Below are 25128 nucleotides of genomic sequence, written 5' to 3' on the forward strand. Positions count from 1 at the left end.
CGATAGGTAAATAATGGATTTTAGTACTGCAGAAAAATAATGTCAAAAGGTACTGGTTTAAAAAAATTAAGATTAAAGTTAATTAATCAACCTTTAAGGTATAAAATTTGGTAGGTGTTATTATTAATAAAATAGTTTGTTTTATTTACCTATGTTGTTTTATTTATTCCTGTGGAATATTACAAATTTGTATTTGTACATAAGTTATATTGATAAATATAATCATGAATGCGGGTAGTTTCATAAAGCTTGAAAGTAAAAATAGTTCTTTTTATATTTTTTGGTATGTAGTGTCTTGTTCTTGTTTGTTTTGTATTAACACATACCGGTTTTATTAAATAAAATAACTCGATTACATTTTTTCAGTTTTATACAGTTTTTTTCACAATATTTTGAAGTAATCACTTGTCATCTTGTCAATCAAATTTTAAATATTTCCTGCTATGCGTTCCAGTTGTACCAACTTATTTCTTTGTAAAATAAAATAAACTACTTTGAAATTAAAATGACAGACACATCTATCACTGTCAAGGATCTTCTCGTTGGACAGACTATATTTAAAAAGAAATCGGCGATAACTCGTAAACGGGCTAATCAAAAATATCTAAAGTTATTCTTTTGAATGTGGGTTTTAGTGCTCTTCAATAAACCTAAATAGAATTATTCTCTAAAATAATTAGGGAAGCCAATAATTGACCCCATTAAAATTTACATGGGATTTCCTATGTCCCGCTCGACGATGCAACACCCGGTATATCCTTCAATTTAATAGCTGTTAGTAAGAAGTTTCACTTCTAATATACGCTCATACTGCACACACAATTTTTTTTATGATTATTTTTCAGATTTAATAGCTTTACGAAGTTACTACTAAGTAAATCTAAAAAAAAAATAAAAACAGAACCGACCATGGCTATTCAACACATATTTATAAGAAAACTACTTGAAGAAACTCAAAACCGTACTGAACAGTACTACAGAAATCTCCACGAATCTCATTCCATTTTCGATCCGGATCCTCCTCCACCCCCACCACCGGTACGACCGCCACCCCCACCTTGCAGTTTGTGGTACATCTGGGCATCTGTCATTGTTGTCATAGCCGCAACTATTAGCTTAATTGTTATCCTGATGCATTTTTGCAGAAAAAGAAGAGGTAAGCGATTGTTTTTCATCCTAATATGTAGACATTCTGTAGGAGTGCTTAGAGAATGTCTACATATTATGTAGACAGAATGTAGTACATTTATAGTGATAAATTAGGTCCGAATCTAGCCCGTTTCTCTGACAATGACGGTACCAATGAGTCGTACCAATAGCGGATGATTAAAACATTTTTAATAATATGCTATTGTTAGCAATACTATAAAGAAAGAATTAGTTTAGTGTGCTTAAAATGTCAGTAAATATTTACAGCTTTCTTAATTTGGAATGAAGTAGGCAAGAAGTAGGTTATCAAGTGTCACAGTTAAGAGGTTACAAGATTTTTATAGCAAAATTCCGGGAGGGCAAAAAAAAGCGAGAGCAAAAAAAATGGCTATGCCGAAAAACGAAGATAGTTATACAGGGTGTTTCAAAAAACATGTGCCATCTCTCGTGGGGAGATTCCTCACGTAAAAATAAGATTTATTTTTCATATCAACATAGGTCCGATTCTGCTTTGTTTCGTAGTTATATGAAGTTAAAGTAGCTACAGGGTGTTCAAATCTTAATATTTTTTTGATTTATTATAATTTTCTTCCAAGTACTTTTAGCGTTTCGAATGGAATTTTGATGGTAAAAGTAAAACTATAAATGCGATATATTTTAAAGCTAAAAAAGTGTCGACATATTCACCAGGGACGTACATATGGGTTATCACTGGAATATTTTTCTAAAAAAAGCATTTACGCCACTGACATTTTTTCTCTTGTTAGCAAAATAGTGTAAGCAGTTTAATACCGATTAAAAGTTGTCTCATGATATTTTGTCGATTTCAGCCTCCTTGATGAGATAAACGCAATTTTATTAATTTGCCTTAATCCAAGTCTAACCTTTAAAAAATATTAATATCATTAACTTGCGAAAGTTTTAAATAAGTAGTCGTTGATTCTTCATCAAAAAATATGAAAAAAAGTTCCTATAAACATGGGTATGGAAATGCATAGTTTTAGAGTTAGTTAGGATGTTAAAACTTTTTAATATTAGGTTTTTTATAATTATCTTAAATGCCATAATTTTTTTATTGGAAATTGATGTATGTTGGACGAATAGGAATAATAACTAATAGTAATAATATTTAATAATAAATTAGGTAAAATATATAATTTATTAATTTTATTTTTATTTTATTAATTGTGATTAATAAAATTGCGTTTATCTCATCAAGGAGGCCTAATTCGACAGAATATCAAGAGATAGCTTTTAATTGGCATTAAACGGCCTACACAATTTTGATATCAAAAGTAAAAAGTCAGTGGCGCACATGTTTTTTTTATGAAAAATATTCCAGTGATAACCCATAATATGCACGTCCCTGATCAATTTATTGACACTTTTTTAGCATTAAAATATGTAAAACTGAGAGTAACTTTTACCCCCAAAACTTCATTCAAATCACTAAAAGTACTTGGAAGAAAATAGAAAAATTATTAAGATTTTAACACCCTGTAGCTAAGAAACAAAGCAGAATCGAACCTATGTCGATATGAAAAATAAGTCTTATTTTTACGTGAAGAATCTCCCCACGAGAGATGAATTTTACCAAAATATCATAAATAAATGTAAATAAATAAAGAAACTAAAACATATAATATAAACGAACGAAGCTAAATCGAGAAATGTGAGAACTCTTTCAGTGCGGCAATATGGTTTTCGAATAGGTAGACTACAATACATGCGATTGATTCGCATACCAATGCTTCTTATTGCCAGACAAGTAGCAGATTATGCGCCAAATATTAGAAAATTGTGCGCAGTAATTACTCTAGATGTCCAAAATGCGTTCAACAGTGCCTCATGGCAGATAATTCTGGACGAAATGCAGAAGTGGCTTATAAGTTCGTCTCTGATATGGTGGCATCGATCTCTGAAAGAACGATTTTAGTTGAAGATGTTACTTCTAAAAAAGCCAGATGAACGTAATTGGAGGAGTTCCACAGGGCGTACTTGTACCAACAACGTGGCCAACACTCTGGAATATTCACTATAACGACCTTCTGGGACAGTTATGCTCGAAGGAGTCACACTAATCGGCCTTGCCGTTGACGTAGCGATGGTGGTAACAACCAAAGACACTCATGAGTATTATTAATGCAGAACTACAAAGAGGGGCTGCCTTGATCGACCGGAAAGTTTTAAAATTAGCACCAAGTAAAACTGAAGCGGTTTTATTAACCATCAAGATGAAACTCTCTCACGTTTCGTTTGAGCTTCTCGTACAAGTATACCAAAATCCTTTAAAGTTTGGCTTGAGTCAAAGGTTACATTCGGCGAGCATATAAAGTCATACGAAAGGCGGAAAGAGCTTTGACCGCACTGGGTAGGTTGATACCTAATATAGGAGGACCAATTGCTTCTAAACGAAGAATCCTAGCCTGCGTATAGCACATTCCCAATTGTGATATGCCGCACAAGTGCACTTCTCAATAACGGGAATATATAAGGCAAAAACTTAAAGCTATACACCGTAAACTGAACCTCAAGATCTACAGTGCATATAACAGTCTGCGCTGAAGCATTAAATGTAATATCCAGGGTACTTCCTATTCATCTACTTGTAGAAGAGGGAAGGCAAAGATATAAAGGGACACCAACACTAAACTAAAAGGGAGAGATCCACGATCCACCTCAACCCTGTGCGTGTATTGCAAGAAAGTGGATAGTGTCAAAAACACGCTATTCCTCTACAATGAATAGAAGAAGTTTAGAGAGTCATTTCAACGGGATAGTGGAGGACAAGTTTTTAATAAAAAATATATTATGCATAGGATGTTAGTCAGTGAAACATCATGGAAAATCACTTATAGATGCATTAGAGAAATATGACAAACCAAAGAGAATAGAATGCGGCGCCTTGTCGCATAAACAGCCTTCCAGGAGAAGTCCGATATAATCCGGCGTCCTTTTGGTGACGATGTAACAATAAGAAGAATCAACACTTAGTTTTTTTATATCCGGGTTAGATTCACATGAGAATATAGTGCATTTTACTAGTTTCTGGTGATTTCGAGGATATAATTTAGTGGGGAGCCACTTAAATAGTTGGCTGCACTGAGCCCGACATGGGGCTGTACAGCGGAGAAGACCGCGAAGTGTTCAAATGCATTAAGATCTTTGATTAAAATAAACCGAAGTGGCCGCATATACAGTGTATTGCGGATTGACGCGTACAGTGTCACTGTCATGAGTGTCACTGTCATGAGTCATTGCTCACAGTGTGAGTAGGAAAAATATTTAAATTTACACTTATTTATACTGCACTTATTTCTGGGTATAGAGATCAAACCAAACCTAATAGAGTATAACGTGACTTTTGCCTTTCGACGTTAAGAATAGGAAAAATCCTATCTTATACGTATTTATATCATTGTGACATTGTCAATTACAAGTGAACCATAGATTTATGTTACCCGTCCTTTACAGTCGTTTTAATTAAATATTTACTTTTTAAACATAACATGTTGGAGATATCTATCTTGTTTTTTTCGTAATTGCACTCAAGGATTAATTCGAGATAAAGTTGTAATCGATTATCGAAGTCGTTCTTATCAGTCAATAGCTTAATTCGATCTTACATTGAGATATTGAACTGTATGTATAATTAATTGATACCACCCATGAATATCCTAAAATATGTGATTTTAACATTTTAATGTATACTATAGATATAAGAAATACCAGAAGAGCAAGAAAAGGGTAAGAAATACAGGTACATAATTAGGTAAATTATCGTATTTTATTTTAAACAGCCTAAACGAATATTAGTAGAAGTACTAGCTGGCGTATACATTTTCATCAGATATATAAAATGAAGCAGTCCTTTAAATTTATATAATAAATTTATAAAAAACAATAAACTATTCGAAAATCTAAGGGCGCAAACATAGTGAGGCATCTCGATGCGATGCTCGCCAAGATGCTGGCCGCGCTGCTCGCTAGGATGGTAGACGCGATGCATCCTACGCGCACTGTTTTAAAAGGGCGAATATGTGCGCGTAGGCATACTGAAACATTTACTAGAGGTGGGTTGTGAAATCGCAGTCCGCTACTTTGTCACAGCTCCACGAACGTCGCAGTATGTGACTGCTCCAGTTCCAAGAAAATCGCAGTGACATTTCGGAGCAGTTTACAAGTTTAGGACATCTGCGCTCGTGAGTAGCAATAGGAGCAATAGCAGGCAATAGTGTAAATTCTGAAAATGCTCCTAGCCCCGTCGCCCGGTCAGACTGTTCCAGTCACAGTCGTCGCAGGTCGCAGTCGACTGGAGCATAGTATATTGAGTATATTCTGTGTACTGGAGCTGTTGGGAGTTTGGGAACGGGAAACGTAGCAGCGTTCGCTTTTTCTTTCATGAATCTAAATAAGATATTTATGTATTATATATTAATCACAAACAGATGTTTTTGACAAAGGTAATTTTTAACTTGTTAGTATGTTTATTTGTTAGTTAATTTTGTATCTGTGTTTTGTTGTATATCCTAAATCTTTTATTTGATCTTATACATTCATATAAGTTTTATTATTTATATCTATTTTTAAGGTCTGATGATGGCTAAATAGCCGAAACCGGTCACTAATAAAGATTTTTTTGACAGTTTCGACTTTGAATTGAATATAACATTAAGTTTTTACCATGGGCCACCACTCTGTGAAAATGAACAGACTCTTTAAGATATTTATAGCAAAGTGCTTGGTACTTAGAAACACTCAAATTCTTCTGAATAGACTAAAAAAATATAGCAACATCTATCAAACTAAGACATCAGTATAGTACCGTACAGCCGCGATTTTAAGAGCTCTAGGGGCCCGTAGTTCGGAAAAGTTCGAATCTTGTTCGCAAGGGCCCGGGAGGCTTGGGGCCCGTCGGTGACTTACCCCGATTGCACAGACGTTAAAATCGCCACTACTGATCGAAATAAAAAACGGCGTCCAGTTGGCTTGGAAATGACAATCGATAACATTCCCCATAAATTTTACATATAAAATGCCAGCAATCTTCATTTCATAGCTATCGCTGACGCGTTTTTTCGATCATACGATATAAATAAATAAAAACTAGACGATGATGTTGCCTATCATAATCACACCTATAGTCCTGTACTTTTTTAGTAAATGCAACGAACGGTGCCGAACACCGAGTGCGATTTTTCGGAGCAATTAACCTATAAAACTACATTTTTAATTTATAGGTTAATTGCTCCGAAAAATCGCTGCTACTTGTCACAGTGCTTTTATTGGAGCAGTCGCAGAGCGTAGCAGCTCCACAAAAATCGCAGACTGGCCCACCTCTAACATTTACAGTACGTCTGTCCGTTCTATAGCTATGGGGTATCCGTGAGAGGGGAAACGACATTCTCTCGATGTTTTTCGTAAAAAATTAGACGACGCGTTCCATCAATAAAAATTCGACAAATTTGCAAGAAACCAATAAAATGAGTGGGCGGAGCGATTTGCGGTGACGTACTCGTCAAGTCGACGTATAAAATATATTGCTGTTTATTTAAATGTTTGTTTTCCGCATTCCTTTCATAGACACAGATCCAGCAGACGTACTTTACCATCGCCGTTTTATTAAGCACCAATTTATGTTATAGTAGTTATTAATTAGTATAGGCTTGGTGCATTTCAGTTGATTTCAACAAATTCCTACCGCAGCGAGTCAATGGCAAAAATCAGAAATTATCCCTATCTATTTCACGTCGCCGTCATGTCATGTTGATCGCATAGAATAATATCGAAATCGTGGTTTTGTTATAATATATAAGTATTTTAGTTTTTTGCTAGTGCAGTTATTGGGACAAAAAAGAGATAAAACACTCAGGTACCAGGTTTGTGTGATGTAACGCTGTTTCGGGTAATAAAAAATAAATGACAAAGAATTCGAACTAGGCGTCGCGTCGGCGTCGTGCTGTGCTGTGACAATTTCAAATGTTAATAAAATTGCCGAAAAAATGTTAACGCATAAAGGAGAGCGCAATTAGGGCGTTCTTGGGTGCAATTACATTCAATAACTCAACTTTCCCGGATATTCAACTCTCCCGAAGCAAAATTTTATAGCTTCATAGTTTCTCACACCGAATTGATCAAAAGCAAAAATGGTTTCAAACAGTTCGACGAAACAAGTGAGTAAACAAAGAGTTCGTTACATAATCAAAAAATTAAAAAGACATATACTATGAGAGGATAAAATATAATTTGCAATATTAATGGTATACTTTTTTTAATCAAATAGTGATTAAAGTACTTGCTATAAATAAATAAAGTCCATAAACTAATTTCGATTTTGAAAATAGCTACTGTCACTAGAAACTTGCCATGACGACATCAACCCTCTTTGTTGCCATTTTATTGAAAAATTGCTCTTTAGTTATGTAGTTAGTATGTAGTTAAATTAACCATTGTACTTTAAATCAAATTAAAACTTGATCCAAAAAGTTATTCAGGGTGAGACAAAATTAATATTGAACATTGGTGACCTTTAAAAGCATATTATTCTTATATTTTAAATTGCACACGCAGTATATTATTCCGATATTCAATGGAAAATTCATGTCTCTTCAAAATACTATTAAGGTTGCCTACCCGTGAAACAAAGGTTTTCTTAGATATTTTAATTTACATGATTTGCTCTGAGTATATCTTTATTATTTGATAAAATCTAGGTGGCTGTGATATGTCTGAAGTTACTTGAACATAGCTGTCTAATTAGTGCAACTTTAACAACTAGTTATCATTTCGTGTCAGTTACAACAAAAAAAAATTCTCAGAAATTTGCCGAAAATGCAAACTTATCCTAGATCAGAAAGAATTGATATGATTTTATTAGTTGGTAAATGCAACGTGCATTTACCATTTTACCAATTAATAGAATACTTAAATGCTCCTGATTTTATCTAGTCTGATTTTTTATGGTGATATGTTAAAGACAGTGTTTGCAAAACTCGATGAACTATTGTCGACAACATGAGAGAAATTGTTGTAGCTGCTTTTCGAGATACAATTCCACATATGCCTTTTAAAATGAAAAGATCCTTTTGAAAAGACAATCATTTTATGCAGTTAACAGGAAAGAAAGCATTTTGAGCATTTGATTTTATCTAGCTAATTTTTGTCACATAATTATAGGTTTATATCTAGTTTTAATTCTGTAATAATTAAAATATATTTTAAACATGCATCTTTTTATTACGGTCGAGTATTTTACTCTACAATCTTTAATTTTTGATAAATTTACAAAAGGTGTATCACACAGCCACCTAGATTTTTTTTTAATAATGTTGCGAGCCGGTGTGGACTCGACCTAACCTCACAATATGGCCCGCCCTCGGATGACCTTAACATCGCATAGACACCGCAATGATTCATTCGTTCGAGAAGAATCGAGACCCACTAGAATGGACTAGTACATACGAGAACATTCGAAAACCTTCTCTATGCGCCTAACGATCTTTGGACTATTCTAGATTTCTTTTACCTGTCGGTATAAAAGCCGGCGGCAGTGGCCTAGAGAGGGCAGTTATAAATATACCAGTGCAGTTGACGCGCCAAAAATTCAAAATAAATTCTTAGTTATAAATCGTTTGTAAATAGTTCTATAAGTCTTTTATCGTTATTGTTTTTGTTAATTAGTGTTAAATAAATTGTGTTTAAATAAATTGTGACTTTCTATCCACACGGAACCAACGAAAAACGTAACAATTGGTGTCAAGTGTGGCGTGTGTGATAGACTAGGAAAATAAAAAGACAGACAATGGCTCCGAAAAAATTGTTGAAAGACTTGAAAGTGTCGGAATTAAAATGCGTTCTGGAAGAGAGGGAATGCGAAACAGATGGAAAGAAAAGCATTTTGCAAGCTAGACTGAGAGACGTTTTGGTGGAGGAAGGTGAGGATCCTGACACATTTTGCTTTGAGTTGGAAGGTGACCTTGACTCGTGCCTACAAAAATTAGAAAATAGAATGACAGAGAATTCTCAAAAATTAGACGACAACTTGAACAATTTGAATAGTAAAATAATTGACTTGGAATTTATTTTAGAAGAGAAAATCAGTGATAAAATTATGGAAAATTCCCAGGATTTAATCAATACATTAGAAGATAAGATCATCGAAAATTCTAAAGATATACAGGCCAGCTTTAATAATAAAATAGTAATTTTGGAAGAAAGTTTTAACAATAAAATAACAGAGATTGAGGAAGATGTAAATAGAAAAATCGAAATTTTAAAACAAGAAATAGCAAAGGCAAATTCACCAAAATGTCAAGAAACATCGGAGGGACCGAAACTAGTCGAAAATTGGTATGCCTCAAAATCAGTTATAAAACCTCCACAGTTTGACGGAAAAACCGCTTGGGCCAATTATTTTTGCCAGTTTGAGGCCGCTGCGAGAGCGAACGGATGGACAATCGCTGAAAAGGCTACCGCTTTGACTGTCGCACTGCGGGGAGATGCGACTGATATCCTGCAGACACTGTCACCATCGGAACAGGGAGATTATCAACAATTGGTACGACATTTAGAAATGAGGTACGGCCAAGCTCATTTGGAACATGTCTATCATTCCCAGCTAAAAAATCGCATTCAAAAGTCAAATGAGTTTGAAGCCGACGTAGCCCGCCTCGTTCGCCTTGCGTACCCTGCTACGCCAGAGAATGTTATGGAACGGTTGGCAGTACAGGCATTCTCCGACGGCTTACGTGACAACGAGACAAGACAAGCACTTCTCCTAGCCCACCCAACGCACTTGGTGGATGCTTTAGCACGTGCCCTAGAATTTGAGGCCGCGAAACAAAGTTCTCGGTCTTTAGGAAGAGTACGGGCCATCGACGAATGTTCCGACGAATCCGTGGAAGGGATTGTTCGGAAGGTAATGGACCAGTACATGGGCAAGAAGGGACCGATTCGTTGCTGGAACTGCGGACAGGTGGGACACGTGCGAAGCCGTTGTAAGGAGAAGAACGAAGAACCGGCTTCGTCGAGGTCGGAAAACTACTAAGGGTCGAAATGAAGGGGCACACGTCGACCTGTACCCAACATGCCCCAACGAAAACTGCTCAAGTCGCCTCGCTACAACACAAATTCAACAGCATTTTTGTGGATGGTTTTGTTGATGGAGAGTTCCGGACCATGCTGTTGGATACAGGTGCGACGAAAACTATCATCAGACCGGACATTCTTAAAACATCGAAGAAGGTTAAAACAACACAATGGCGACTACGTACTGCTACGGGGGGCTCCGCTGCTGCCCATGGAGAAGTAAACCTTAATTTTGTTATTGGGAGCACCAGTTTTGAACATCCAGTATTAGTAGCAGGTATCGAAGATGAACTTATTCTCGGAATGGACATTATGACCACTAAAGGTTTTGAACTAAACTTCAAACAGGGAATTTTGAAAATAAATGAAGAAGAAGTGGTTCTACATCGAAAATGTGAGGAGACGCTTCGCGTGGTGGTAGCAGAAGATGTTTCGATCCCTGAGCGTTGTGAGATATTTTTGGATGGTTGCCTGGAAGGTAAAATGAATAATGGGAGTATTATTCTGTTGGAGCCAAGGAACCATGACAGCGAAATAGGACGAGGGATCGCTGTTGGAAAAGCCCTGCTACGAGCGAAGAAGACTGTACCGGTGAGAGTAATGAACACGAATTATTATTCTGTATCCTTGAAGAAGGGAACCCTGTTAGGGTACTGTTGTTCGGTCTCCTCAGTCATTCGAAGCGTGGAAGCCTCCAAAGTTTCGACTTCAAAAATTCCGGACAAAATGGTGAAGGAGTTAGTAAACGTTAAAGGATTATCTCCCGAAAATAGTAGAAAATTGAGAAACCTAATAATCAAGTATCAAGACGTGTTTGATAAAGGAGAAGCAGGAGATAGAGGTCGTACCAATTTAGTACAACATAAAATTGACACCGGAGATGCACGACCAATCAAACAAAATCCGAGAAGACTTCCGCTCGCCAAACGTGAAGAAGCTGACAAAATCCTTCGAGAAATGAAAGAAGAGGGTGTCATCGAACCATCTAACAGCCCGTGGACATCGCCGGTAGTACTAGTAAAGAAGAAAGACGGTACCACCAGGTTCTGTGTTGATTATCGGCAGCTCAATAATGTTACCAAGAAGGATAGCTATCCCCTGCCGAGGATAGACGATACTCTAGACACACTGGCGGGGTCAACGATATTCTCTACGTTAGATCTGAAGAGTGGATATTGGCAAGTCGACATGGCGCCGAAAGACAGAGAGAAGACAGCGTTCTCGGTGGGCTCCGGACTGTGGCAATTTACCGTCATGCCTTTTGGATTGTGCAACGCGCCAGCTACCTTTGAGAGACTAATGGAGTCTGTGTTAAAGGGACTATCCTGGACTACCTGTTTAGTGTACCTGGATGACATCATAGTGGTTGGGAAATCCTTTGACCATCATCTGAAGAATTTGGAAGAAGTTCAAGCGACTAGGGAGTTCTGGTTTGAAACTTAGCCCCATGAAATGTCATCTGTGTCAAGAAAAGGTACACTACTTGGGCCATGTAGTCTCCTCCCAAGGAGTTGCGGTAGATCCACAGAAGACCAAGACAGTGGAAGAGTGGCCGATACCTAAAGATAAACATGAACTACGAAGCTTTTGGGACTATGCACATACTATCGACGCTATGTACAGGGTTTCGCCACCATCGCAAAACCATTGACCAGACTTACCGAAGGCGAGAGGCGTTTCTCTTGGGACTCAGATTCTGACGAGGCATTCCGAAAATTGAAGAAGGCCCTGACTAGTGCGCCCATACTTAGCTACCCTCTTGGCAACGGAAACTTTATATTGGATACCGACGCTAGCAATGTTGCATTAGGCGCTGTTCTGTCTCAGATCCAGGATGGTCAAGAAAAAGTCATTGGTTATTTTAGTAAGACCTTGTCAAAACCGGAAAGGAACTACTGTGTAACCAGACGAGAATTACTAGCAGTAGTTAAAGCAGTGGAACACTTCTACAAGTATCTCTATGGAAGAAAGTTCTTGTTAAGAACAGACCATGCTGCTTTGAAATGGCTGTTGCAGTTTAAGAATCCTGAAGGGCAGGTAGCTAGATGGATTGAACGATTACAAGAATTTGACTTCGACACAGAACATCGAGCTGGGGCAATCCATCGAAATGCCGACGCACTTTCCAGAAGACCTTGCGCTAAGGACTGTAAGCATTGTTCCCGAGCAGAAGAGAAAGAAGTGAAATTCCTAAGAACAACTGTGGTTAATGATAGTTGGCAACCCGAAGATCTTGCAAATGACCAAACCAGTGACCAGGAATTAGGTTTAGTAATTAACTGGAAAAACACAGGCCAAAGACCAACGTGGGAAGAAGTTTGCAGATATTCGCCGAACGTAAAGTCGTACTGGGCCCAGTGGAATTCCTTGGTAATAGATAACGGACTACTTCGCCGTGTGATCGAGAGACCGGAGGGACAAGAAGAGAGAAGGCAGATCGTCATTCCAAAGAAGAGGGTCTCAGAAGTCTTGGAGGAAGTTCACAATGGAACCAGCGGAGACATCTTGGTGTTACCAAGACACTTGGCAAGCTGCGTGAACGGTTCTACTGGGTGAACTGCAAAGAAGATGTGAGGGCCTGGTGTAAGAAATGTGACATTTGCGCAGCCATTAATGGGCCACAAAAGCGTGGTAAAGCCCCTATGCGCCAGTACAATGTTGGTAGTCCCTTCGAACGAATAGCGATCGACGTGGCTGGTCCTTTCCCGGAGACGAACGATGGCAACAAATACATTGTGGTAGTAATGGATTACTTCAGCAAATGGGTCGAGGCCTACGCGTTGCCAAATCAAGAAGCGTCCACGATTGCTGATGCCCTTGTTAAAGAATGGATCTGCAGGTTTGGTGTTCCCATGGAGCTTCATTCAGATCAGGGAAGAAACTTTGAGTCCAATCTGTTCCAAGGCGTCTGTGAAGTCCTGAACATCCGCAAGACCAGGACGACTGCTCTACATCCACAATCCGATGGGATGGTTGAACGCATGAACAGAACTATCAACCGTTATCTGGCCAAAGTAGTCTCTGACCACCAAAGAGACTGGGACAAATTTCTTCACCTGTTCCTGTTGGCCTACCGTTCATCCGTCCAAGAATCTACAGGGCAAACTCCAGCCAGCATCGTTATGGGACGGGAAGTGCGCCTACCCTGTGATCTGAAATTTGGTTGCCGACCGGGAGAAGAAGTCGCCGGAGAAGATTATGTCCACACACTACGTCAAAGGATGGACGACATTCATCAGAGAGTCCGCCTAAATATTCAAAGTGCTAGTGACCGAATGAAGGAACACTACGACATTCAAGCTGAGCATGGAGGATACCAACCAGGGAAGTTGGTGTGGCTATATAACCCGCAGAGACGTCGTGGGTTATCTCCGAAGCTACAATCCTCGTGGGAAGGGCCATACGAAGTCATGGATAGAATTAATGACGTCGTATACCGTATCAGAAAATTGCCAAAAGGAAAACCGAGGGTAGTCCATTTCAACCGTTTGAGCCCCTACCAAGGCGAAATAGAAGATCGTGCTGGGACCGTGAGAACCTGCAGCTTTGATCCCCCTGATTCGGAGATGTCCTTTGACGATTTCATGGCCCGATACAACAGCAGTGAGAAGGCTCGCTATGGTGTAACCAAAGAAGATCAACGAGACCTCTTTTCCGTGCCTCCTGATTATTCGCTCGCTCATTGTGTGGCTCGAGATTTGCGGATGTCCAGAGGAATCGCTGCGACGTTCAATGAGAAGTTTGGGCGTGTCGGAGAACTACGCCGACAGGATCCAGAGGTTGGAAGCGTCTTGAGGCTAACCGACAATGCACATGGTCAAGCAAGGCACATCTTCTACCTGGTCACCAAGGAATGGTCCCCGAGTAAGCCGACTTATCTCAATCTATGGAAGACCCTGATTGAACTGAGAGAAGCCCTGCTAAACAACAACATTGCACGATTAGCCATTCCGAAGCTGGCGTGTGGACTCGATGGTTTGAGTTGGCGTACAATCCGGAACATGATTGAAGTCTTGTTCAGATTTACGGGAATCGAGATCCTCGTTTGCTGCTACAACCCAAAGCTGAGATCGGGAGAGAAAACTGTAGACTGCTATTTCTACCAGACTTCGCAATGTACCAGGGGCCAGCTTTGCAAATACCTTCATTCACCGTATACATCTCGGGACCAGCATGTGCCTAAGAAGGGGGCAGTGTTGCGAGCCGCGAGTTGGACTCGACCTAACCTCACAATATGGCCCGCCCTCGGATGACCTTAACATCGCATAGACACCGCAATGATTCATTCGTTCGAGAAGAATCGAGACCCACTAGAATGGACTAGTACATACGAGAACATTCGAAAACCTTCTCTATGCGCCTAACGATCTTTGGACTATTCTAGATTTCTTTTACCTGTCGGTATAAAAGCCGGCGGCAGTGGCCTAGAGAGGACAGTTATAAATATACCAGTGCAGTTGACGCGCCAAAAATTCAAAATAAATTCTTAGTTATAAATCGTTTGTAAATAGTTCTATAAGTCTTTTATCGTTATTGTTTTTGTTAATTAGTGTTAAATAAATAGTGTTTAAATAAATTGTGACTTTCTATCCACACGGAACCAACGAAAAACGTAACAATAATAAAGGTCTACTGACGCAAAATCATATAAAAATTAAAATATCTAGGAAAATCTTTGTCTGGGGGGCAAGCAGCCTTAATAATATTTTGAAGATATATAAATTCCCCACTGAACACCGGAAAAATATACTGGGTGTTCCATTTAAAATAAAGGAGTAACGTGCTTTTAAAAGTAACTAATGATCCACATTAATTTTGTCTCACCCTGCATAACTTTGCTTGCCAAATTTCAATTTGGTTTAACAAACAGAAGTTACTGTAATTAAATATCAGGCTATACAAGGTCAACTAAAATTTAGGTTGTTACTAAATGTAGAGTAAATTTAAAATTTACTCTACATTTTCACAAAATGTGAAATATGTCAAACTCTTTAGTTTTTAGGTATACGCTTCTTTAATGAAACTCACCTTTATTGGAAAGTGTTCTTCTTCTAGTGTTTAGCAGTTTATTCTACATCTTATTTGATTCTAAATCTTGGTTTAATATAGTAATGACCAAACAATTGTTACAAACATAGTATACTATTACAAACATCATATAAATGAAGTTGTAGCTAATATATTTTTTTCTGTAATTTTAGAACGCAGTCAGAGCCTCGACAATATCGTCACAAACATTGAATTACAAAACGATCTTAGGAGACCAAATCACGTACCTAGAACTACATACATGGTTACCCAAAATCATACACACTGTAATAATGTTGTACCTAGTAATATTACAGTTACACAGAAGTTTTAGAAATTTTATTACATATTAAGGTATTATTTAAAAAACTATTATAAATTATACAATTTTAGATTCATCTCTGAACTTTGCACTTATGCTATAGTCGCAAAACATTTTATTTAAAATTCTGGAAACATTATTTAATAATAATTAATTATATATCATTTTTATTACCAATAATAAAAATCAAATGCACTGATTATTATTAATTTCTTCCTAGAACGAATATTTCTTATAATTCTCTTTTACTTGAATGTGTCGTTTATGCAGGGTGTTCCTTAACGACCTAATATTTAAGGTGGCGATTCTTGGAACTATTTTAAGAAAAAACCTCATATGATTGTATGTCCTAAACATCTTAACTTTCGAGTTACGGGGTGGTAAAAATATAAAAAAATAACTCTGAGATTATTATAATTATCTTTATGAAATTTCATACACGTATTCTATTCATGAAGCTTTTTTTTAGTATACCAACTTTTTTGTTTATTAATTTTGCTTAATTTCCATTCATCCGATGCAATAACTATTTCCACATATCAATCACCACATCAGACTTTTAGCGATTTGACCCCGAAGTAAAATGACCTTTTATTTTTTTAAGCAAAAACTATCCGTCTGACGAAAAAATTAGCAGATGAAAATTGTTTAGAAATGAATGAAGATTTTGAAAATAATTTTTATTCTAAGAGATATCAGTGGCGTACCATTTTTCCAAAAATGTTCAGTGGAAAACTCGCATAGACGCCATTCGTTGGAAAAAATAAAATTGTTTGTACATCAAAATAGGCATTTTGATGCATAGAAAACGTGTACCAAGTTTCATAAAGATATCTATAACACCGGAGTTATTAAAAAAATAGAAAAATTGACCACCCTGTCCATTTCAAAAGTTTATTTAGGACACACATTCATACAAAGTTCTTTTCTTAGAATAAGTCGAGGAATCACCCCTTTAAATGTCATTGCATGTCATTAAAAAACACCCTGTATAAACTTTTCATTATTTAACTAAACATATTAGTGAAAGTCATAATAACTAAATAAGCAAGTCAGAGATTATTTTTTAATCTTTGTTGTGTTCTATATGTATTAGACATAATAATTATAATTATTGTATGATATGTATGTAGTTTATGTGCCACTTTTTTACTGATGTATTGCATCTAAATTTTATATTTATATCAAAGTCTTGTAATTAATGTTAAAACTATATAGTAAAAAATATTATACAGGGTGAGTCTCAAATAAGTGCAACTATTTTTGGGGGTAGTATATTTAGATCCCAAAAACACGTCAATGAGTTTTTTCGCGAAAAAAAATGACAATTTGCAATTTTTTGAACAATTTTTTGGATTTTTTAATTTTTACTTAAAAACATAATATTTTTATAATATGACAACACAGGTGTAGTAGATTAAATTTACAAGAAAGAAAACGCAGAAAAGATTCTAATTTTTTTTTTCGAAAAATCAATTTTTTGGAAATTTTCAATGTAAAATATCTCGGTTATTATGGACTTTTTTGAAAAATGGCAAAGAAAATAATGTTTCTTTTATGGATATCTACCAACCCTGAAAAAATTTGCTTCTATTTAAGACTTACCTTGTATGTATGTGTATATATGTGTTATGCATGTCAATAATAAAATTAATTGATTTAATAAAATTCGATGTGAATTATGTTTTCTTTTATTTAAATTGTAGTAGTAAAAAAGCATACACCGCATGATTTGAAGAAATGGTTAATGTTAAGGTAGTTTAACAACTACCTTAGAAATGACATTCGATGATATTTTATACGAAAAATAGTGTGGTCGTTATATTTTTGATTATACGTTATATATGTTACGTGTAATACGCGAAATTAGTTAATTCCCGAATTATCCGGTTAGAACGCGAATTATACAATATGATTGGTTATATCTGCTAAGCAGGTGATGAGATGCAATTTTATTATATAAATTGCAACATTCATTTTGTAAACTTCAACTAACAAATCTTTGCCAGCCGAGCCTGTGGCTCAGCAATTTTTCTCCAGTTTTAAAAATAAAACAAAAATCAAGCAGATGCGTACCTACTTCAACCACATACTGCTTATTACAACAGGATAGGCTTGAATTACATAACATATTTTTGCCTGCTTAACACATTCAATTATGTTCTTAAAACCATCACAGTTTAAATAGCCGATTTTATCACTTTTTGTAACTGCGATTTTAAAAAAGTCTTCATTAAAACGCATCTTGTTTAAGCTTTCTATCATATTATTGAAAAAAACGGTGTCAAAGACGGCTGCAGAATGACAATCGATGATAATTTTGGCGAGGTCAAATCCTAGAGGTAATTTACTTGACCCGTACTGTTCTATATTTTTTAATGGCGCTCACTGCCAGTCGACCTTATGAAGATTGTAATTTAATTTTATATTAAGTTAAAATTATTTTTAAATGCTGTAGTTCAAAATTCGAGAAAAAAAATTACGAAATAGATTCGTGCGTCTGAAAACGTTCTATCATTTTTTAATCTTCCTATAATTAGTGTTAATTTTTGACAAGTTTTATGTCAATTTTAGTAAATGACGTTGACAAAATTATCATCGATTGTCATTCTCCAACCGTCTTTGACACTGTTTTTTTTTCGACCATGCGGTATATTGCTGCCCTTGTTGACAAAAGATACAATACTAAACACAATAAACGTTTTATATGGTTGCTCTTGGGTAATTCGCGTTTTTACATGTTTGCGGTGGATAATATGCGAAACGAAAGCGGCCCATACATTATCAAACAAATTGTGCAACAAAGCGATGTGCAACGCTGCGTTGCACAACTGATTCAACGGACCATACATTATCAAACAAATTGCGCAACAAAGCGATGCGCATGCAACGCTGCGTTGCACAACTGATTCAACGGACCATACATTATCAAACAAATTGCGCAACAAAGCGACGCGCAACGCTGCGTTGCACAACTTATTCAACGGACCATACATTATCAAATAAATTGCGCAACAAAGCGATGCAACAATTGCACAAACTGCATCACACACGCATCTGGCAACTCATTGTGCAACAGCGTTGTGTTACACCATGTGTTGTGGTGCAGCACGTTGTGTTGCACCGTTTGTTTGATAATGTATGGGCCGCTTACACATATTCGGGTTTTATTCATTGCATTTAGATAATTCGCAATTTAACTAATTTCGCGTACTACCGGTAACATATACACTAAAAAAGAGATTAAATTGTTTTTGCGGCCAGGTTTCCCGGACGCATATTCGGAATTCGCTGACACATTAGCCGTTCGGATTAGATCGGGACCGGCGACGAACGGTTGATAAAGTACCGACGTATTAGACTAGTCCCAACCCTTATGCGTCGGTGACTTACGAAAACGAAATACTGTTAACTGCATATTGCATTACAGTATAGGTTACATATCGAGAACTGTTAGAAAATGATAAAAAATGATAAAAAATAGACTTGAACAGAAATTATCTTTAATACTAAAATTAAATACGGTGTATTCCATTTAAAATAAGAAATATGACGTCGTTTTTTTACATCGTATGGTATATTTAGCATTGACATGAAAGTGCACAAGTCTTTTGCGCAGTATAAAAAAAGGATGCTATCTGTGCTATTACTATTTATTTTGTATTAATGAAACATTAATAACATTACTGTTATTATTTAGTTTCACTGCAAAAAGCAACGTATCTAAAATTTGTTTTTATCAGTAATCTGCAATCTCAGTTTATTGGAGGCTATTTATTTATCAGGTACAGCTGGTAATGTCTTAAAATCCATGTTTTTGAATTAGCAATCTGCTCGAAATATGCTAATCACTAGAAAATAATGAAAACCAACTACAGACGATTACTGATTGGTGATAAAAATTTACGAATACACATTACAGACTCAGATCAAATTAATCCGATTTACAAATTTGCGAAAAAAGAAACAATATTTTGAGCACATCGTAAATCGCCGACGTATTAGTCTAATACGTCGGTACTTTACGCAGCACCCGAACTTTCCCGAGCGGCTAATGTGTCCGAATATGCTTCCCGGAGCTTTTCCAAATCTGGACCCTGGACATTTTAAAAATCCGGACATGCATGGGACCATGACCGGGTGCATTTCAAAAGTAGCCTACCCCTATAACTTTTTTATTTTTTAAGATAAAATGACGAGATTTGGTATGTTAGTATATGACATAAATTATGATTGATTGACATACTCAATTGTTTTCAGTTACTTCCGGTTTGACCGGAAATGACTACAACTTTTGATTTTTAAATATCACCCTCGGTATTTTTTTGCTTTATTTGATAGAAAATGACACTTTGAATAGAATGACATATCATATGTCAACTTTTGACATTTTCGCATATGGTTTATCAGAAATTATAACATGCGGTTCATAACGATAATTTGACTCGAAATACCAAGTGTGCGGTATCAAATTATTTGTAAAAAATGCTTTTTCCAAATTTGCTAATCAGCCACCCTCGTTCCATTTGAAAAAATTGAGATATGATTAAAAATACGATTTGGTCATCTTTTAACCGGCCAAGACAAGAAACTAAAAACATTAGACGATCAAATATATTTTTATCAGGCTCCGTGATTAAAAATTAGTGTCTTTAACACTTTAGATTGAAATTTAAAATACAACTTGTTTTTGAGCGAATATGTCAAAAGTTCACATATGATACGTCATTCTATTCAGAATGTCATTTTCTGTCGAATAGAGTAAAAAAATACCGAGGGTGCTATTTAAAAATCAAAAGTTGTAGTCATTTGCGGTGAAAAAGGAAGTGACCGAAAACAATTGAATACGTCAATCAATCCTAATTTATGTCATATACTAACATACCAAATCTCGTTTTTTTATCTAAAAAAAATAAAAAACTTATAGGGGTGAGCCACTTTTGAGACGCACCAGGTATAAAAATATACCTATTTGTTTAAAAATATGTGTATGAAGTATAACCCATTTTTTGAAGAAAGGTTTTTCTCAATATATAGTCTTATATGGCTGCATATTGAAGCGGTATGCTTCTAGATATTATGTCCACTGCAAAATTTTACAATCCAGAGTTCATTCTAGCTCTAACAACATGCAAACTCGCCAGAAACTTTATCCAATATCAAAATGGTTGAAGAAATATGGAGCTTATAAGATTTTTATGAATCATCCTTCTAAACTTTTTTAATACAAAATATATTGAACAAGTTATATATCCTACGTTTCTTGTTTTATATATCTCTACGAAGTGTTATACAAACTAAATCTTTACCTTATGAAAAAAGTTCCATATTATTAAAAATACAATATTGTGTTTATGTAAGTAATGACTTATTTGTTAAATTAAGTAAACTTTTTAGACTTATTATAACTATCAATTAAACAGTTTTAATCAGGGTTGGAAAAAATCATGATTTTTTTAAAAAATCAAAAAAACTAGATTTTTTTTATTTAAATCGATTTTTTTTTATTTAAATCAGATTTTTTTGATTTTAATTCAAAACAATATTTAAATCGGATTTCCAAATGACTAGAACTTATTTCCAATTAAAGTCCTATCCTAAATGGCTAAATCTTTATAACTCTGCCCGATACCGATAACATTAACAATTCTACGGCGCGTGTAATTTTTCCACATCGGTCACTAATTTATTCTACAAAAAAAGTAGCTAGCTTCAGATCAAAAGGATTTTTTTTCAAACATCTCAAAAATATTAACTTTTGTCATTTTAACGCCTAGGCATAAAAGAAAAGCACTGTTACGCCTAAGCACAAAAGTACAAAAATATACTATTAAACTGATATTAAATGTCAAATTCAAGGAGTGTACAAAATTGTTGCTCGATTACTGTTCATATTATTTGCAATGTTTGAAATTGATTAGAAAATTATTTGTAATGTTTTAAATAAATAGTATGTTCTATTCGGAGTAAAAACGTAATTTTTGTGCTTCCCCGGTAACGTTGGAAGAGTCCTTTACAGGTACAGCATCGTCAAAAAAGTATAATTTTTACTCCTAATAAAACAATATACTATTGTTCGGAAATAGTCAAGTCGAAAATGAAATTAGTATGTATTATCCTTGTATTATCTAATGCCAAAGTATAAAGTACTTACTAACTTACGAAGCATTTTAGGACACAAAAACGAAGCATTTTAGGACATTTTACTTATTTTTATCTGCAGAATATGGGGCCAAATCTGTAATTGATTGTAATTTGGACAACATTGTAAATAAAAACTAAAATATACATCTTTTTTATGCAGAATTAATTAATGGTAAAGACACATTTTTATTTTGCAAATTTGTTAATAAATAACCTCTTTAATAATAATTTTATACTATAATATGTAACTCCGCAATATATTCAATGCGATTCTGTTTAAACAACTAACTTTGTGTAAAATAAAATAAATCACCTATTTTAGATGCTTGAAAATCGAAAATAAGAGGGAAATTTTCACTTTAAAATCTATTTTAGAAGTTTTAAAACGAAAATCTAAAAAAGTAAGTTTTTAGAGAAAAATATACGGAATATCTAGAGTGTTATTAAAGTGTTTTTATTTTGTTCAAATTAATTATTTAAATTAATTGTCAACAAAAATAAAGTTTATCGTGATCCTTGAAACCTAGTTAAATATCGTGATACGTCATTTTTATTGACTTTTAGATTTGGATAAGGTTTTCCTTTTCTCCCCATATTAGTGTTTATTTATTCAGCATTTATCTCCTGACGTAGTAGTTGTTTTTTAGTCAGGGCACGTGTTCATGACAGTTTGTTAACAATATTTTATTTGTCACAAATTTGGGAAATCGATAAAGATTATCGATAAGATATGGTATACAAAGGTTAATACAAAAGTACCTTTTTTTTTCAAACGTCACAAAATTGCACCAAGACGTAAAACGATGCCGTAGTGAGGCGTTCAGTATCATATGCATCCTTGGTATGGTGGCCCTTGGTAAAGTGCGGATTACAACAGGCCTCTTGACAGGACACATGGCTGTCAAGTGTTACCTGAACAAGTTCAACCTGTATCAAGGAGGTCTTTGCTGCAGACTCTGCGATAAATATCCTGAAACAGCAGAGCACATAATACCTATGTCACTGCGAGGCTCTGAATCGCAAGGGGGTTAAAGTCTTTTTTTTTCGATTTATTATTTTAATTTACTCGAGCGTCGCGTCGGTCGGCGTCGTGGAAACCTATTGTACATATTGTGAAAATTAGATGCTAAAATTAAAGAAAGGTTATATGATGTATGTCCATTTACTGGTGGAGGGAGCGTGTACCGGTTTTCAAAAATAAAAAAAAACACAGTTACAAAGAAATATTTGGGCGTTTCAGATATAGATATTAATAGTACATGGGTCCGCACATGTTTCTGACAAAGGAAGGGGCTTGTTTGTATGTTGGGGTTGGCCATACGAAGGGGTAGAAAATGAGTAAAGATAATGAAAAAATAATTCGAGTGCGTCAGATTTTTACAAGGGACGTTAAGTACACCCTAAAAAAGCTCTTATTTAAAAGACTGATGATTTGTACGCTACCAAAACTCATTGTAGATTTTTTTGAAATACTTATACGTAGTTCTCAGCACCACACTTTATTGATGATTTTAGCTACTTCGGCTTGTGGAAATAGGCAGATTATGTTATTCCCGCAATCCTTGAATGATTCCTGGGCACTTAAAACGGACGTTATAAGGAAACTGCAGGTCGCACAACGTTCAATGGAACGAAATATGCTGGAAATAACCAAGAGAGGCTTTAAAAAATAGAGTAAATAAGACAAAAGACCTAGGTAATGGATGCCATCTACAGAATCAAGTCCCTCAAGTGGCAATGGGCAGGACACCTGGAAAGTAGACAGATAACAGATGGACTACAAAAATTACAGCATGTTATCCACGAGGAATCAAGATATCTAGAGGAAGACCAAACTTGTGTTGGGATCATGATATAAGGAAATTAGCTGGAATAACTTGGGCTTGCATAGCCAATAATAGACAACAATGGGTCCAACTACAAAGAGAGTAACTAAATATGTGAGGGAAACTCCACCATAATTGGAAATGGTTGAAGAAGCTGAAAATGATGATGATAATGATACACCAATATCAACATAGTCATGACTAAAGACTTATAGATGCAATTCAGATTGGCCGAAGAAGCAAAAAATAAATTTGAAATGAGCATTTTTCATATTTATTTTTTGCTTCTGGCAAAATTTAACCAGATCCCAACCAGGCTGCTTTTAAAATAAAGTTACTGTTTTGTTGAGTAGCGTATATGGTAAGATCGATAAGAAGACATATATTGGTAACTACTTAGACATTTTTTGCTCCACTCTAAATTACAACCTAGCTACGCTTATAAACTCTATCGTGAGAAATTCTATTATTGGTAAAATATCTGGATTTTTAAACGTTCGTATTAATGAACATAAAGATTACTTATAAACGCAAAGAACGCAACTGAAGCGGTAGTTTTTTGGAAGAACCGACGTTGTGTTTAATTGTAGAACCTGGTTATTGTCGTTAGAGATAGCAAAAAATCGCAAATTTATCTTTTCGCATCGATGTTAAAATAGCAATCGCAACCTGCGATTGGCTCTCATATGAAACTGCGATTACGATTTCTTCTATTTGCGAGTTTCAATTTAGGCAACCAGTAGTACTATAGCTGCGATTTGCGAGTTTGTTGCGAATTGCGACTTTGCTGCGATTGTGATTTTGTAAACTTGGATCGCTATTTCTATCTGCGAGTTTGAATTTGTAAGAGTTGCGATTTGCGATATTGTTGCGAATTCAATTTTGTGGTCTATTGAATAATTTTATACTAAACTGCGATTGAATTTTCTCTGTGATATTATTTATTCATAGAGAAGGTATTATTTTTCTAGGACCACGATTATAATATACCGGATGTTTTTCAAGAGTGGTTCACACCTATAACTTTTTTATTTTTTTCTGATAAAAAAAATCGAGATTTGTTACGTTAGTATAATATGACATAAAATAAGAGTGATTGATGTATTCAATTAATTGTTTTTGGCCACTTCCTGTTTCACCGGAAATTACTACAATTGATTTTTAAATGGCTCCCTTCGTATTTTTTAAATTTATTCGATAGAAAACGACACTCTGAATAGAATGGCATATCATATGGCAACATTTGACATTTTCGCTTTTTAAGCAATTTATTGAAATATCAAAAAGGTTAAAGGTATAAAGAAAATGATGAAATGTATATGAAATGAAGTAAAGTTTAAATCGATAAGAATAAATAAAAAAAAAATGAAAATGGTCTAAGCTATACTAAAACTAAGACGTCATCCCCCTTAACTTAAACTAAGTATACTCTAAGGGTGGAATACAAATAGCAAACTAAATCTAACTGATATCTAAACAGTCTTACTCTACTCGATGTGATATACTTGAAAACTTCTCGGGCTGAGCTACGGCGTATAGCTACAGGGTTGCTACGGCGGTATACAGCAGCTC

General features: G+C 35.5%; 2 protein-coding genes across 5 annotated transcripts in view; one reads left to right on the forward strand and one right to left on the reverse strand.

The window, feature by feature from the left end:
• LOC115883414 overlaps positions 1–17265 on the forward strand; it is a 31635-nt gene extending 14370 nt beyond the window's left edge. For all 4 annotated transcript variants that reach the window (XR_004050377.1, XR_004050378.1, XR_004050379.1 and 1 more), the window contains 2 exons: positions 846–1156; positions 15438–17265. Coding sequence is in view for 1 of the 4 variants with exons in the window: in XM_030901774.1 (XP_030757634.1) it covers positions 910–1156; positions 15438–15598 (408 nt within the window). In the remaining 3 variants the exon portion in view is untranslated. The remainder of the gene's footprint in view (positions 1–845; positions 1157–15437) is intronic.
• Positions 1–25128, reverse strand: part of LOC115883421 (orexin receptor type 1-like) — a 452630-nt gene that overhangs the window by 192201 nt on the left and 235301 nt on the right. The window lies entirely within an intron of this gene.

Source organism: Sitophilus oryzae, unplaced genomic scaffold (genome assembly GCF_002938485.1).
Source record: "Sitophilus oryzae breed Bouriz unplaced genomic scaffold, Soryzae_2.0 scaffold_1899_pilon_pilon, whole genome shotgun sequence".
Classification (NCBI taxonomy): Eukaryota; Metazoa; Arthropoda; class Insecta; order Coleoptera; family Curculionidae; genus Sitophilus; species Sitophilus oryzae.